This window comes from Monodon monoceros, unplaced genomic scaffold (genome assembly GCF_005190385.1).
Source record: "Monodon monoceros isolate NGI ecotype Baffin Bay Population unplaced genomic scaffold, NGI_Narwhal_1 Super_Scaffold_9, whole genome shotgun sequence".
Lineage (NCBI taxonomy): Eukaryota > Metazoa > Chordata > Mammalia > Artiodactyla > Monodontidae > Monodon > Monodon monoceros.
In genome coordinates, this window is record NW_021703786.1 from 25,528,875 (window position 1) to 25,542,028 (window position 13,154).

The 13,154-nt window shown below is 59.5% G+C and overlaps 1 protein-coding gene across 3 annotated transcripts in view; it reads left to right on the forward strand.

Moving 5' to 3' along the window:
- Positions 1-8,070, forward strand: part of MCRIP1 (MAPK regulated corepressor interacting protein 1) — an 8,577-nt gene extending 507 nt beyond the window's left edge. The window contains exons 1-5 of one of the 3 annotated variants that reach the window (XM_029211030.1): positions 166-414; positions 5,970-6,025; positions 6,105-6,223; positions 6,875-6,976; positions 7,166-8,070. In XM_029211030.1, the coding sequence (XP_029066863.1) occupies positions 6,018-6,025; positions 6,105-6,223; positions 6,875-6,976; positions 7,166-7,230 (294 nt within the window). In that variant the 5' untranslated portion in view covers positions 166-414; positions 5,970-6,017 and the 3' untranslated portion in view covers positions 7,231-8,070. The other 2 variants (XM_029211028.1, XM_029211029.1) reach the window with 2 other exon arrangements.
- Positions 8,071-13,154: the final 5,084 nt, after the last annotated feature.

Sequence of the window (13,154 nt, forward strand, 5' to 3'; positions counted from 1 at the left end):
CGGCCGGCCGCGCTCAAGGGTCAGGAAGCATCATCAGGGCTGCTCCCACGACGACTGGGCGGGGGCGACGGCGGGGGCGGCTGGGGGGCGGGCGCGGCCGGGACCCGCCCTGGCGCGGCGGCCGCGAGGGGAGGGCCCCGGGCGGGGTCGTGGGGCGCCCGGCCCGCCGCGGCGGAGGATAGGGAGGGGCGCGGCGGGCCGGGCACGGGACTCAGAGGGGGCAGCGGGCCGCCCTTTTCCGCCCCTGAAGCTGCAGCCGCCCAGTCGTCCGGGGAGCAGCCCTGATGATGCTTCCTGACCCTTGAGCGCGGCCGGCCGGGCTTCCGCGGTTCGCTTTCCGCCGCCGTCCAGCCTGTCCCAAGCTCCTGGCTTCTGAGCCAGGCGGGGCGGTGCCGGGTGCGGGGTGGGAAGCGGGTAAGAGGCTGCCCGCCGTCGGGGAGCTCACAGGGCCCCGGGGGCTGCCGGGGTGGGCGGGAGCCGCAGCGGGGAGGCCGCAGACATCAGATTTCCAATTACAGAAGCAGCCCAGGTTGTGAGAAACTTCAGGTAACGTGGAGGCGCACAAGTCATGTCCCCGACCTGTCTCGGGGAGAGTTCCCAGAGAAGGTGGTCGTTAGCCGGGCCCCCAGGGACCAGCGCGATAGTTTTGGGTAGACTGGACATTTTGAGCAAAGGCCCTGAGATGTCAGTGGGGAGTGTCCAAAGCTTTTAGAGAGGAGTGCAGGTGGGGAGGGAAGGGGGCAGGAGCTGAGTCCTGAAGGAGGAGGCTTGATTTGGGGTGAGTGGAAGGGCTAGCGAGATTTCCACGTGAGGAGGGAGGGGGTGCACACACTGGGGTTTGTTGCTCGGGAGGGGAGCTGCTGTTGACACCCAGGAAAGTGGGGGAGGGGTGGTGCAGTGCTTAGAGGCTTTGCCTGGGGGACTTCAAGAGACTGCCGGGCCCATTTGGCATCTAATACGACAGTGTCCTGCTGGCACTTCCTTGGGTGATAGATCGTTTTCTAGAAGTCTCATTGGTAGAAACTGGGCTGTTGAGAGCCCCAAAAACGCCGAATATTGAAGGAGAAGTGGAGTCTAAGAAAATTTGAGTACCTATCAAAAATTCTAAAGGAACACAGAGTGGCTGCAATTGTGTCATTGATTGTAACTCCAGAATATCCACTGTCACTTTCCCAGACCACAGAGTGTCATCTCGCCCAGTCCTTAGGCAGATGGCTGTGTGTGGGGAAAGAGTTCAAGGCTGGGGGCCTGGAGACTGGGCTTTGGTGCCCCCTGCCCCCATGCCTCCTCCCAGGAGGTCTCTGAAGCCCTTTGTTCCCATGGAAGAGCAAGGTGCTACATAGATCCATCCAGGAGGACTCCCTCCCTGTCTCTGAACAGAACCACATCAGTGCCAGGGGTCAGGAACCTGCCAGGAGTACAGGCAGGGGTGGAGGCAGGCTCTCGGGTGCTCAAGCCAGCTGAGCCATCTTGACCTAGCCCTGACTGCTGTGGCCCTGGAGGACCAGAGGTTGGGAGGCCCTTGTGGTCCAGACCCCATTCTGCTGGGTGGAAGGTTGCTTCACCTGTCAGGCCTCCAAAATGGGGGTTATCGGGGTGCTACCTGGCTCAGTGCAGTGGCCACCCTACAATTGGCCCTTGGCAAATGTTTACCGTGGCTGGCAGCGCTGCTGCCCCTTCACAGTGTACTCTACGTTTGTGGGTCTCCACCACGCCTGAGTGGGCTGTCTCTGCATTCGGTTTGCCCAGGGCTATCCTGGCTCACGGTTCGTAATCAACAGCAGCCCTTTTACTTTCAGGAGTGCCCAGTTGGACAATACATTCCTTCTGTGATTGCCCTGTCCACCATCATATTGGATAAGCAGCCACGGAGACCTTGTTTGAGATGGTGGCTTCATGTGGCTATACTTGGGTCCCTGTTGAGCAGGAAGGCCTGGTGAACATTCTTGGGGAATGTTTTGGCTCAGATGGGGATTCTGAGGCCCATAGAGGGAAGAGACTTGCCCAGGGGCAACAGAGCAGGGATGGACGACCGCCACTCACAGAGTGGCTCTGGACCCTGCCAGGTGCCGAGCATGCAGCCCGCTGGCTGCTATGGGCTAGTCAGCCGTGGACAACAGTCAAGGCCTGCAGAGCACACTCGGGGGCAGTGTATGGTTCTCCGTGGCGCTGGCAGCAGCAGAGGTGGCTCTGAGGCACAGACTGTGTTTGAGGGGTGGGCCCAGTAGCTGGTGACAGCTGATGAGATAGATTGTGGCCAGACTGAGAGCTTGATGGCAGTAGAAGACCCTGGTAGTGTCCGGGTGGGGAGTGACTTGGCAGGGTGGGTCTTGGGAAGATCGTGCTGGCGTGACGTGTACCGGGGATGGAGAAGAATAGTGCAAGATACTGTCCCGACACAGGGGTTGGAGGGTGAGCAGTGGATGTTGGACCAGGGGTGGGTGGGAATGGGAAGAAGTAACTGAAGAGCACATGCGTGGAGGCTTGAGATTTGTGGGCCGAGGGGAGACTCGTTGCATAATCAGATCTAAGACCTCAGTGGTGTGAGCTGGGTCTCCGTGGTCCGCTGAGAATGGAAAAATGCTGCTAACCTTTGTGCTGGTGATTGCCAGATGCAGCCCAATTTCAAAGCTATTAAAATAGGAAAAAAGTTTCTCAGAGTTGGTGGGATATTGGAAATGTGATGAGGTTTTGAGCTCCAGTCTTGAGGAAATAATTGTGCCTGATAATCGCTGTGAGCAAAAGTCGGAAAGAAAACAAAGGGAGGGAGATGTTTGCGGAAGTGGATGCTACCTCCCTGCTGGCCAGATGGACTTGAGGCTCCAACCTCAGTGGGACTCTTGTGACCTGCTGGGCCTTTTTACGTGTCCCTGGCACTTTTCCAGGCATGCCATTCACCTGGACCCTCCACACCGGCCTCTGTAGTGGCCCTGCTCAGCACTTTCCCTGGGCAGTAAACGTGCTCGGGTTTCCCTCCACTTCACCCCACAGGCCACTGTCAGCCCAGGCCTCGCACCTCCCTTCGCAGCCAGGGACAGGCAGTCGTGGCTGATGGTCCCACTTCCTCCCCTCGCTCCACTGAGACCCTTTGTGCTAGGTCGATGGAGATTTTGTCATGCTGGTTCAGTGGTCACCTCTTCGTCCAGGTCTTAACCTTGAGTCCAGCTGCCCCCTTGGTCATCTCTTCCCTGACCTTGTTCTCCCTCCCCCATCCATGCCTTTGTGGCTCGGCCCTCTCTGCTGGAGCAGCCGTGTGTCCCCAGGCTTCTGTCTTTAACATCAGTGGTGTGATTTGCCCACTGTTGCTGTGGCTCGTGCTCGCGGCTGTCACCTTCTGTAGTGGAAACAGGCCCCATGTATATTGGTCCCTTTCAGTGGCTCTACCCTCTGGGCGCTGACAAGTACCGCTTCTCTGGTCACTCCGGTGCACCTCTCAGTGGCCACGTGGCCCTTTCCCTTGGATACACACCTAGGACTGGAATAGCTGTCATGGGGTGTGCATATTTGTTAGGGTTTTCATGGAAATTTCCTTTGGGGTCAGCATGGGGGCCCAGCTCCTTGGAGGAGCCCCAGGAGGTGATGAAGGTGAGTGAGTGCAGCTCACTGTTCCTCTGTCTTCAGGGGAGCAGCAGGGACCTGGCCTCTTGGGAAGCTGCTGGTACACTCAGGAGAAGCCTTGGTGTCTCTGCGTCCCGCCAGGTGGCAGGATCTCAGTGGGGGCAGGGCAGGGCCAGCACAAGGTTCTGAGGAGAAAGGCCCCTGGAGGGAGGCTGAGCTGCTGGGAGAAGACGGAGGACTCAGAGGTTCCTCACATCTAGGAAGGCCAGCTGGTAGGACACAGGCCATTAAAGATGGACCTGGTTAGGTGTGACCTTCCCCATTGAGAGGAGGCAGACGGTGACTCCTTTTTAAAGAGTCATTTTACTCGTCCTTCAAGTCCCAAGGACGTGAGAGGGTGTCCAGCACCTGGCCGAGGTGTTTCCCGGCCACTCTGACCAGGGCATCAGAAACCTTGTAACTCAAGTAGCACATCTGTATGGGCAGGCGCCCAGTGACAGGTGCACAGCTCCGTGGTTTATGGGGGACACTAGCCTCTGGTTGGGAAGCCCAGCCAGTGGGGGCAGCGAGGGGTGGGTGCCCACTGTAGAGACTGAATGCTCCAGGGGTCCGGGGCACAGGCCTCGGGACTTCAGTGACCAAGGGGAGCAGGTAGGTGCCCAGAGAACCCCAGAGCCACGTGTTCACGTGCATGTGTGCAGGCAGGGCGATGGGAGCTGTGAGGGTCTGGCACCTGAGTCGGGCCTGAGACTGAGCAGGGGGCCCTAGGCCAAAGGCATGTGCCCATAAAGGCTAGGCAGCCCCCAGAGGCTGTGACCAGAAGAGGCCAAGGCTGCCCTGGAAGGAGAGGCCCCAGGGATGGGCAAGGCTGGGAAGGCAGGTACCCTGAAGAAGTGGCCACTCAGGTCCGAGAGGACAGACTGCAGGAGGGCTGAGGGGGCCTGGGCAGGAGGGGCCAGCCTAGAGCGGTCAGGGGCTGGCTGGTCCTCCGGGGACCTCCCTCCTGTTGCGAAATTGGAGCCTCCCACCTCACCCTGCTGCCGACAGCCCCCTGGGACTTGAGTGTTCTTGAGCCCTTTGAGTGGCCCCACGGCACCCTCAGGCCAGAGAGGGCTTACCCTTTGTGCTCTGGTGTTCGTGGGGCTGGCGCCTGGGCAGGAGAACCATGGGCAGTGAGATCCCCCGAGTCCAGGAAGGAAGTCACTTTGTGAGGAGCTGGGCCTCTCCCCTGGGATGGCACAGGGTTCCACGTGCCCCCCCAGGAAACTGGCTTTATGCTTTTGTTTTGTTGTTGTTGCCTCAACCTGTGGGCTGTGTTTACCTGTGCAGGTGTTTGTTTTTTTTTTCCCATCTGCACTGTGTGGCATGTGTGATCTTAGTTCCCCGACCAGGAATTGAACCCAAGGCCCCTGCAATGGAAGCACGGTGTCTTAACCACTGGACTGCTAGGGAAGTTCCCCTGTGCGGGTGTTTAAAGGCCAAGGGAGCCAGAGAAGAAGTACCCACCGTGTCTCATCCTCCTGGCCCTTCAGGAGGGGCTGTGGCTACATGCTCTAAGCATTCTGGGGCCCCTCGGCTCCAAGGGTGTGTGGGAGAGGCACTTGTGCTCAAAGACCCTTCCCAGGCTTCCCCCCCACACCCCCAGCATCTTGCTCTGGGGCAAGGCCAGGCCTGGGACTGGCCCTGTGCAGCCAGCTTCCTCAACCTGCGGTGTGTGTCCTCAGCCAGAGAGAGCACATTGTCCAACTGGCCAGTTTGAGAGTGAGCCTAAAAATAGACCCCCATCCAGGGCTGTATAGTCCCCTGGGCTGAGAGAGAGGCTGTAAACAGCACACACCCCAGAGTCTCAGTCACTAGGTTGGGCCTGGCGACTTCCTCCAGGCTCACAGCCCTCCCCCAGCCCTTCCGTCACACCCCGGGGACCAGGAAGCTGGGCAGGCTCTGCTGGGCTTCTCACCATTGGGAAGCACATCCCCATTTTACAGATGGGAAACTGAGGCTCAGCAGAAATGACACACTAGGCCCTGCAGGCAGTGAGGGCACTGGGACGACCGCAGGCCTTCCCCACAGACCCACGCTGTGCCGGCAATGGTGCTCTGAGACTTGAACTGGGAATGTCAACAGAGCTGCCTGACTCTGGGGAAGGTGCTCCCAGGCAGCAGTGGTCCAAGTGCCGGGGCCACTCGGAGCTCATGCTGCTCTGACTCGTGCATGTCGCTGGCCCAGCCCCATCTGGCTGACCCTGCTGCACCCTTAGCCAGCTGGATTGTGGCTAGACCCTGTCTCCTGGAAGGCAGGGAGGCCACAGCTAAAGGGAAGAGGCAGGTGCACCCCACGCCCTTCCAATCTCTGGAGCTCTTCTGGAGAGGGTGGTCTCCGTCCCATTCCTGTGTCGTGGGCTTCCCTTCCAGAGGCCGAGGGGATCCGGCAGCGGAGTGCGAGGACCAGACGCCCCAGCGATGACCAGGTGGGTCTTGGGCAGTGGAGTGGCCTCCAGGTAGGAGGGGCCTGCCCCCAGCCCCTCCTCACTGGCCGGGTTCCCCCAGTTCCCCTGTCTCCAGAGTCGTCTACAACGGCAAGAGGAACAGTAGCCCCCGCTCTCCCCCCAACAGCAGCGAGATCTTCACCCCGGCCCACGAGGAGAATGTGCGCTTCATTTATGAAGGTACACGGGGTGCCCCCAGCCAGGCCCCCTGAGCCCCTCCTGCCCCTGTACCCTCACTCCACCCCAGGCAGGTGGGGGTACCCAGCTCTGGTCACGGGAGGTGGTCAGCGCTGTGGTGTTCCTGACAGGGAGCAGCCCAGAAGAGGCAGTATTTGGAGCCAGTGGTGTTTGCTCGGGGAAAGGGGGGCCGTGGAAGACAGTGCACCCTGGGAAACCTGGGGCATCCTGGAAGTGGTGTGGCTGGGGTGTGTGAGCATGTGTGCACAACATTTGTGCCAGGAGGTGGGGGATGGAGGAGGCGGGAAAGATGGGGGGCCTGCCTGGAGGAAGTGCTGTACCCCAATGAGTCTCATATGCCACTGTGACTGCAGCTTTGGTCACGGTACCATGAGGCTGAAAGGGGCATGGTCTGGGCAGGGCTCCCCGAGGGAATGGGGATGTGTTGGGGACAACTTCAAGTCAAGAGCAGGCTAAGCCAGGGGGCCAAAAGCTGTGAAGCGGGAGTTGGGGGCAGGGGGCCTGTGGGGCCACTCTGATTGGGGGGGAAAGGTCAGGAGAGGGTGTCCTCCAGCTTGGACACTGACTGGGCCGGACTGCCTGATGCTGCAGGCCTGGGGGTCTAGAGCCCCTGACCACCCCTGCTTCCTGCAGCCTGGCAGGGCGTGGAGCGGGACCTGCGCAGCCAGATGTCGGGCAGCGAGCGGGGCCTGGTGGAGGAGTATGTGGAGAAGGTCCCTAACCCCAGCCTGAAGAGTGAGTGGGGCTGGCCTGGGAGGGAGGGGCCGGCCAGGGGGTTGAGCTGGGGGCAGGAAGGCCCACCTGCTTCCAAGACAGCCTGGCAGGGTGGGCTGGGTCCCAGGGCTTTCAGAGACAGGGGCAGGACGAGGGACAGACCCTGCCTCTCCACCTGCGCCTACCGCTGACCGCTCTGTCCCCTGGCAGCCTTCAAGCCCATCGACCTGAGCGACCTGAAACGCCGGAACACGCAGGACGCCAAGAAGTCCTAAGGCGCGCCGGTGCCCCTCCCCTGGCCTCTGGGAGATCTGGGTGCAGCCTGCTGCTGGCCTCCTCCTCTCCTGTGGGCCCACCTTCTGGGAGGGGGAGGGGGCCTTGCTCCCAGTGGTCTGAAAACCCCAGGACCAGGACATGATTGATGGCCAAGGCCTGCCCCTCCTCCCTAAGCCCCCTCCTTTCCTCTTGGGGGATCTCAAGCTACCCCCAACACTAGGAGGACTTGGGCCCTGCCAGCCCCTGCCCTCCCGTGGGCCTACGTGGCTCTTTTGAGCTGCCTGGCCCTGCCTGCCCCCCAGGGCCTTGACCCTGACTCCCTTCACCTTCCCCTGCCCCCCCCCCACCCCTGGCCACTTCCAGGATCAGGAGGGAGACGAGGGGGCCTTTGTTGTCTCTTGTGCTGGTGGGATTGGGCTGGGTTAGCTCCTGAGGTGGCCAGGAGGCAGGACAAGGGTGATCCCACCCATGCCCAGCATGGGTCCCCCACTGACCCCTGCTGCGTCTCTGGCCTGGACACAGGGGGTGTCTGACCCCTCGCCCCACTCTCCAACTTGGCCCCTTCCTTCCCTGTGTCAGCTTCAGGATGGCACCAGCTGCCTGGGCCTGGGACACTGCTGGGTGCCCCCTCCAAGGGGTCTTGGGCAGCCAGGCCTGGCCCTGCCTTGGGAAGGGGCATGGGGCTGGCCTGAGCTGGTGAGGCTGCCCAGTGGGTCCTGCCCTGTGTGGTGAGTTGGGAGGGTCTTCAGGGCCATTTTTTCTTCCTGTGCTCTCCAAATCCAAGTGTCTGACTGGACCCTGAGGACGAGTGAATAAAGGCGGGGTGGCATTGGCTTGGCCACTTGGTCTGTGAGGCCCTTGTCTCGGCTGCCCACACAGGGCTGGAAATCCAGGGTCATGGTCCAGGCCCAGAAGTTCCGTCTGATCCCTGGGCTCCACCAGGGGGCTTGGGCCTCCTGGGGGGCAGTGGGAGATGGAGGTGGGGGCCCTGGAAGGTAACACATCCCACATCACTCTGCGGCACTGGGTCCTTGGGGAGCGGCTCCTCTGCTGTCCGGATGGAGGAGTGGCTGCTGGGCTCAGAGCGCCCCAAGTGCACTCAACCTTCAAACCTGGACATAGCCCTGGCAGACAAGCCAAACCGGAATTTATTTTGGGAACACCCTTTCCTGTTAGAGTATTCTGGGGCTCCAGCAGCCCCACAGGTGGCTCTGGGAGGTGTCTTTTCCTGGGGGGAATTCCCCAGGTATGGGGGTGCAGGAAGGATGGTTCATGGAATAAGCAGCAGCCATGGCTTGCTGCCAGTGGGTGCTGGCTGGTGCCAGGCCCTGAGCCAAGTTCCTGTAACCACACAGGCCTGTTTGCTCCCCAGGGACCTGTGGGGCATCCTGCCAAGGGTTTGCGTGCCTGCTGGGCTGGGTCACCCAAGCAGCACCCCGTCTGTGGCTGGAAGGGGGTGGGCGTGGCCTGCCTGGGGTGCAGGGACCTGTGGCCAGAGGCTGAGTGGGCACACAGGCACACATGCCCTCCACCCAGCGTGTCCTAGACCACTAAGGATGGGGTGATGTCCAGCCAGGCCACTGCTGCACTTGTGGCATTGAGCAAGTTGCTGAGTCTCCAAGCATCAGTTTCCTCAGGTGGAGCTCAGCACCTGCCTCCTGGGCGGCTGCCCAGTGCTAGTGCTTGCTGCCGCTATCAGTCACCTGGTGGATGCGCTTGACAGGGCACTCAGCCACCAGGCTTCAGCGGGACTGGACATCTGCATCCTGGCGACCGCAGTCATGGCCTTGCTGTGAGCCCTGGGGCACGTCACTCTCCTGTCCCACCTCAGTTTCCCCATGTAAAGTGAGGGTATGGGCTGTGGTGGTTCAAAGGCCTCTCTCCGAAGGGGTGCTGGAGCCCCCTGGCAGCACACCGGGAAATGTCTAATATCTTGCTGCGTTGGTTAAAAATTTACTTAACTTTGCTCCCAGCCCTCTCTAGGTCATTCCTCCCTCCTGTGGGGCTGGAAGGTGGGAATGGGGCCACACCGGGCCCCAGCATCTGGGTCTCCCCTGCCCACAGCCACCCTCCTGCTAGCAGTGGTACCTTGCCCCTGTGTGGGTGGGCCCATGGGACACCCCGCAAGGCCTTTTCATTCCCGCTTTCCCCGCCAACTTAGATTATCTGAAATAGAGGCCCTGGACCTGGAGTCTTTGCCGAGAACACCTTGGAGGTGGGAATGTGGTTAACAGGCGGCGCTGGGGTGGGGGGTGAGGAACTCGGTTGGGGGCACTGGAGACGGAACCCCCACCAGCACAGTGGGCTGCCTGGCTGACCATGAGTGGCCGGAGACACCTCTCTCCCCCTCAGACAGTGAGGGTAGAGGAGACGAGGGGAGCATCCTGGTGGAACAGGGGTGCCCAGTCCTCCATCATGTTCTACCCTTGGTGGCGCTCATATCACTGTCTGCTTTCATTCAGTGCTGACAACTCGGGGGGCGGAGGGTGGATTTTATTACCCTGATCTTACATATGAGGAAATGGTGACCTCTTGTAGGAGACTGGCCTTAATCTGATTTTTAAGCTTTTACTGTTATCAAAATCTGAATTTAGTAAGTACTTCCTGAGCATGTTCATGTAAATTGAGCATGAACAACAATTCCCTAATGTCATCTAACACCCAGTCCATAGTCCCCTAGTGTCTAAAATAATATATTCCACATGGGTTATAGACTCAGAATAGAAAGGCCAAGTGCATCGGCTGAATCTGCTTGATGCGTCCCTTAAGACTTTCTTAGTCACAGTACCTCCTCCCACATTTCCCCTCCATTTATGATTGAAGACCCGCTGGATACTTGATGTTGGAGTTTCCCAAACTCTGGTTTTCACTGGTTGCGTCTTTGTAGTGTTAACAGACTCCTTTGTCGCCTGCATTTCTGTAAACTGAGGTGAGAGATGGATGCTTGATGGGATTCACTGGAGGAAACTTTGGATGTAAAGGGATTGCGCTGGTTGCTGTGTTGAGAATAGGCTGCAGGTTCAGGGTAGAAGCGGGGAGACCTGTCAGGAGGGCTACCTCAAGTGAATCGTGGGAGGAAGAAGCTGGGTGAGGGGGCAGGTAAGGAGTTCGATATGGACTGTGGAATTTAAGTTGCCATTGGATGTCTGAGTGGAGGTGCCAAGAGGGAAGCTGAGTCTAGAGTGGATTTGGGAGGGCCCCAGAGGTTGGAGATATAGTTTGGGAGTAATTTGAATATTGGTGTTTTTTTTTTTAAGGTTGATAAAGAAGGGAGGAGGGTGGGACCTGATCCTTGGGCACTGCACTCAGGGAGAGGAGGAGGAAGCAGGACCAGGGACTGAGAGCAGTAGAGAGCAAGGTCAGAGAAAGGGCAGGTGGGGGAGGACCTGGGGCTGAAGGCTGCCATAGAGTCCAGGAGGCCGAGGCAGTCAGAGTTCGGCTAGTTGCAGCCCTCAGACTTCTCCCACCCTCTCACCTAGAGCCAACCATTTTCAACTTTCCTGCTGATTCTTTGGTTTGTACTTCTATGTCTAAATAGCATACGTGAACCGTTAACTTCTTGGTTTTCCCATTTCATTCCGTCCCCCACTCCCACTACACACGTGCTCTTACCATCCGCTATCCTCCCTAGATCTTTCTCTCGTAACTTTGGTTACATCAGTGTTGAGTATTTATATTATGATATCTATGTATTTAGAGATGAGCCTTGTGGTAAATTGTGGGGTTTTTTTTCTGCCCAACTTTTTGTTTTCCTTGAAGTTATTGCCTTCTTTTTTCATTTGCTCAGTTGTCTATGTACTAAGTCCTGAACTCTCCACCAGGTCATCTAAGTCTCCTCTCAGTGTGTTCAGTCACTTTGATCCACTTGAGGGCATCTCTCCCGTACTTTCGCCCTGCTTGAGGCTCCTTCCCCCCGCCAGTGACCCACTCTGCCTGGCACACAGCTGCCATCCTGGGGATGCCCCTCAACTCTCCTAGGTCTGATCAGTGTTTATTGTAGTCCATGTTTTCTTTTTTCTTGGTCTCCACACTCATTTTAGTAGCATGCGTGTGGGGAGACACACACACACACACACACACACACACACACACGTACGTGCTGGGTGGTTCCCATGCATTCTTTTAGGGGAAGTGCCTGAGATTTGGACTGGGGTGGAGGTGGGAAGGGAAGTAGAGATGGGGAAGGGGCAGAGGGCCTGGAGTGTTTGTCTTCCTGAATGGAGGGTGATGCTGTGTGGGTGCTGGGCCCTGCGTTAGAAAGTCAGGTTCCCCCACCATCACACCTGCAGGACGGCCTGGTCAGAGCCAATGTTTATTGGCTGGATGAGCCCAGCCCCTTCCAGGCCTACACCTCCACTCCTGACTCCACCGGCCTGCTCCAGTTCCCTTGGGGACAGGGACAGGGTGAAGGAGGACAAGGGCAGAGGGAGTCAGGATGGGGAGGGCTGTCAGGAGGCCCCTAGGTGAGCAGCACACCCGCAGGGCAGTCACCAACCCTGAGCTCAGCTGGCGTGAAGGAGAACTTGTGCCCTCCCTGTGCTAGGCTTCTGGGCATGGAGGGCTGGCAGGGGTGCCCCTGTGGGCAGGGGCTCAAAGGAGCACTAGGGCCTAGGGAGCCTGGGATGAGAAGTGACCTGAAGCCTCAAGATCAGGGGTCTCAGGTCCTCAAAGGTGCAGCCAGCCACACTGCCTCCCTGCCCTGCAGTCCCGACCGATCATAGTAACATCGCATCCCACCTGGGCCACAGGAGAGCCCAATCTACCTTAACTCACCTCCTGCCCCTCCCTCCCTGCCATATCCGGTGGCACGAGGTGAGGGCCCCCTCAGGAGGGCCCCAGTGCCTGGCAGGTGAGTAATTCTATTTACCTTTCCTGAGAGGCCTCCTGTCCTTTCATTTGCTGCAATTAGCTCAGCTCTGCCTAAGCGGCTCCAGCCCACGTGGCTGGGCAGGGACCGTGGACACCCCCCCCCCCGAGTCCCCGCGGTCCCCCCCCCCCCCCCCCGCCAGCTCCTAGGAGCAGGGCCGCCTGGCTGGCCCATTTGGCTTGTGCTCTTGGCTTCTGTGGCCCCTTCCTCTTTTGACAGTGCCCCTGCTCCTACCCCCTTCCACGCATACCCCCCACCAGGCATCATGACACCGGACACAAGGGGCGCTCTTGAGGGGTGACTACAGTCCTCGCACTGCTGCTGCACTTGTCTCCACCCTCTGCATCAGATGCACCGCGCCCCGGGGGGCAGCTTGGACTCAGGGCGCACCACCTGGCTCTTCCTGCATGAGTGCCAGCCCTCATTGACTGCCAAGCAGGGTGCCCACCCACCAGGCGACGGGCGGCACCCTCGCACACAGCTGCCCTTCCGCATGCGCTTGGAGCAGCAAGGACTGCAGTGATCCTCTGTGAAGTGGCTATGCTGGGCTGTGCCGCAGTCTTTGGAAAACTGGGCTGCGCCTGCACCTGGACGGTCTCGATTTTGGGGTCCATCTCTCCCCGCTTCAGTCGGCTACATGGGCTGCGGATTGCTGGGGTGGCTAGAGTTGGGATGAAGCAGAGGCCAGTAGAGGACATCCAGTTCTGGATTATCTAGTTCTGGATTATCCAGTGATGCCCTTGCTGGGCCTGAGTCCAGCCCCGGCTTCGGCTCTAGCAGGGAGCCAGGGATGTTCATGTGGGGTTGGTAGAAGGACTGTGATGTCGGTGGCTTCCCTCGGCCATTGACGCCCTTCATGCCCCTCTGCGGGCGAATGGTGACACTCCGGGGGTTGAGGGGCCAAGACTGAGTGGGGCCCGTCCACTCTGGCCCGGGGTGGGGGTGAGCCACCACCCCCCACCCTGGCACGAGGGCTGGGGACGGCACGTGCTGGTGGGGCACCACCAGCCACCACTCACACACACCCTCAGGGATTCCAGCTCCAATTCACCTGTA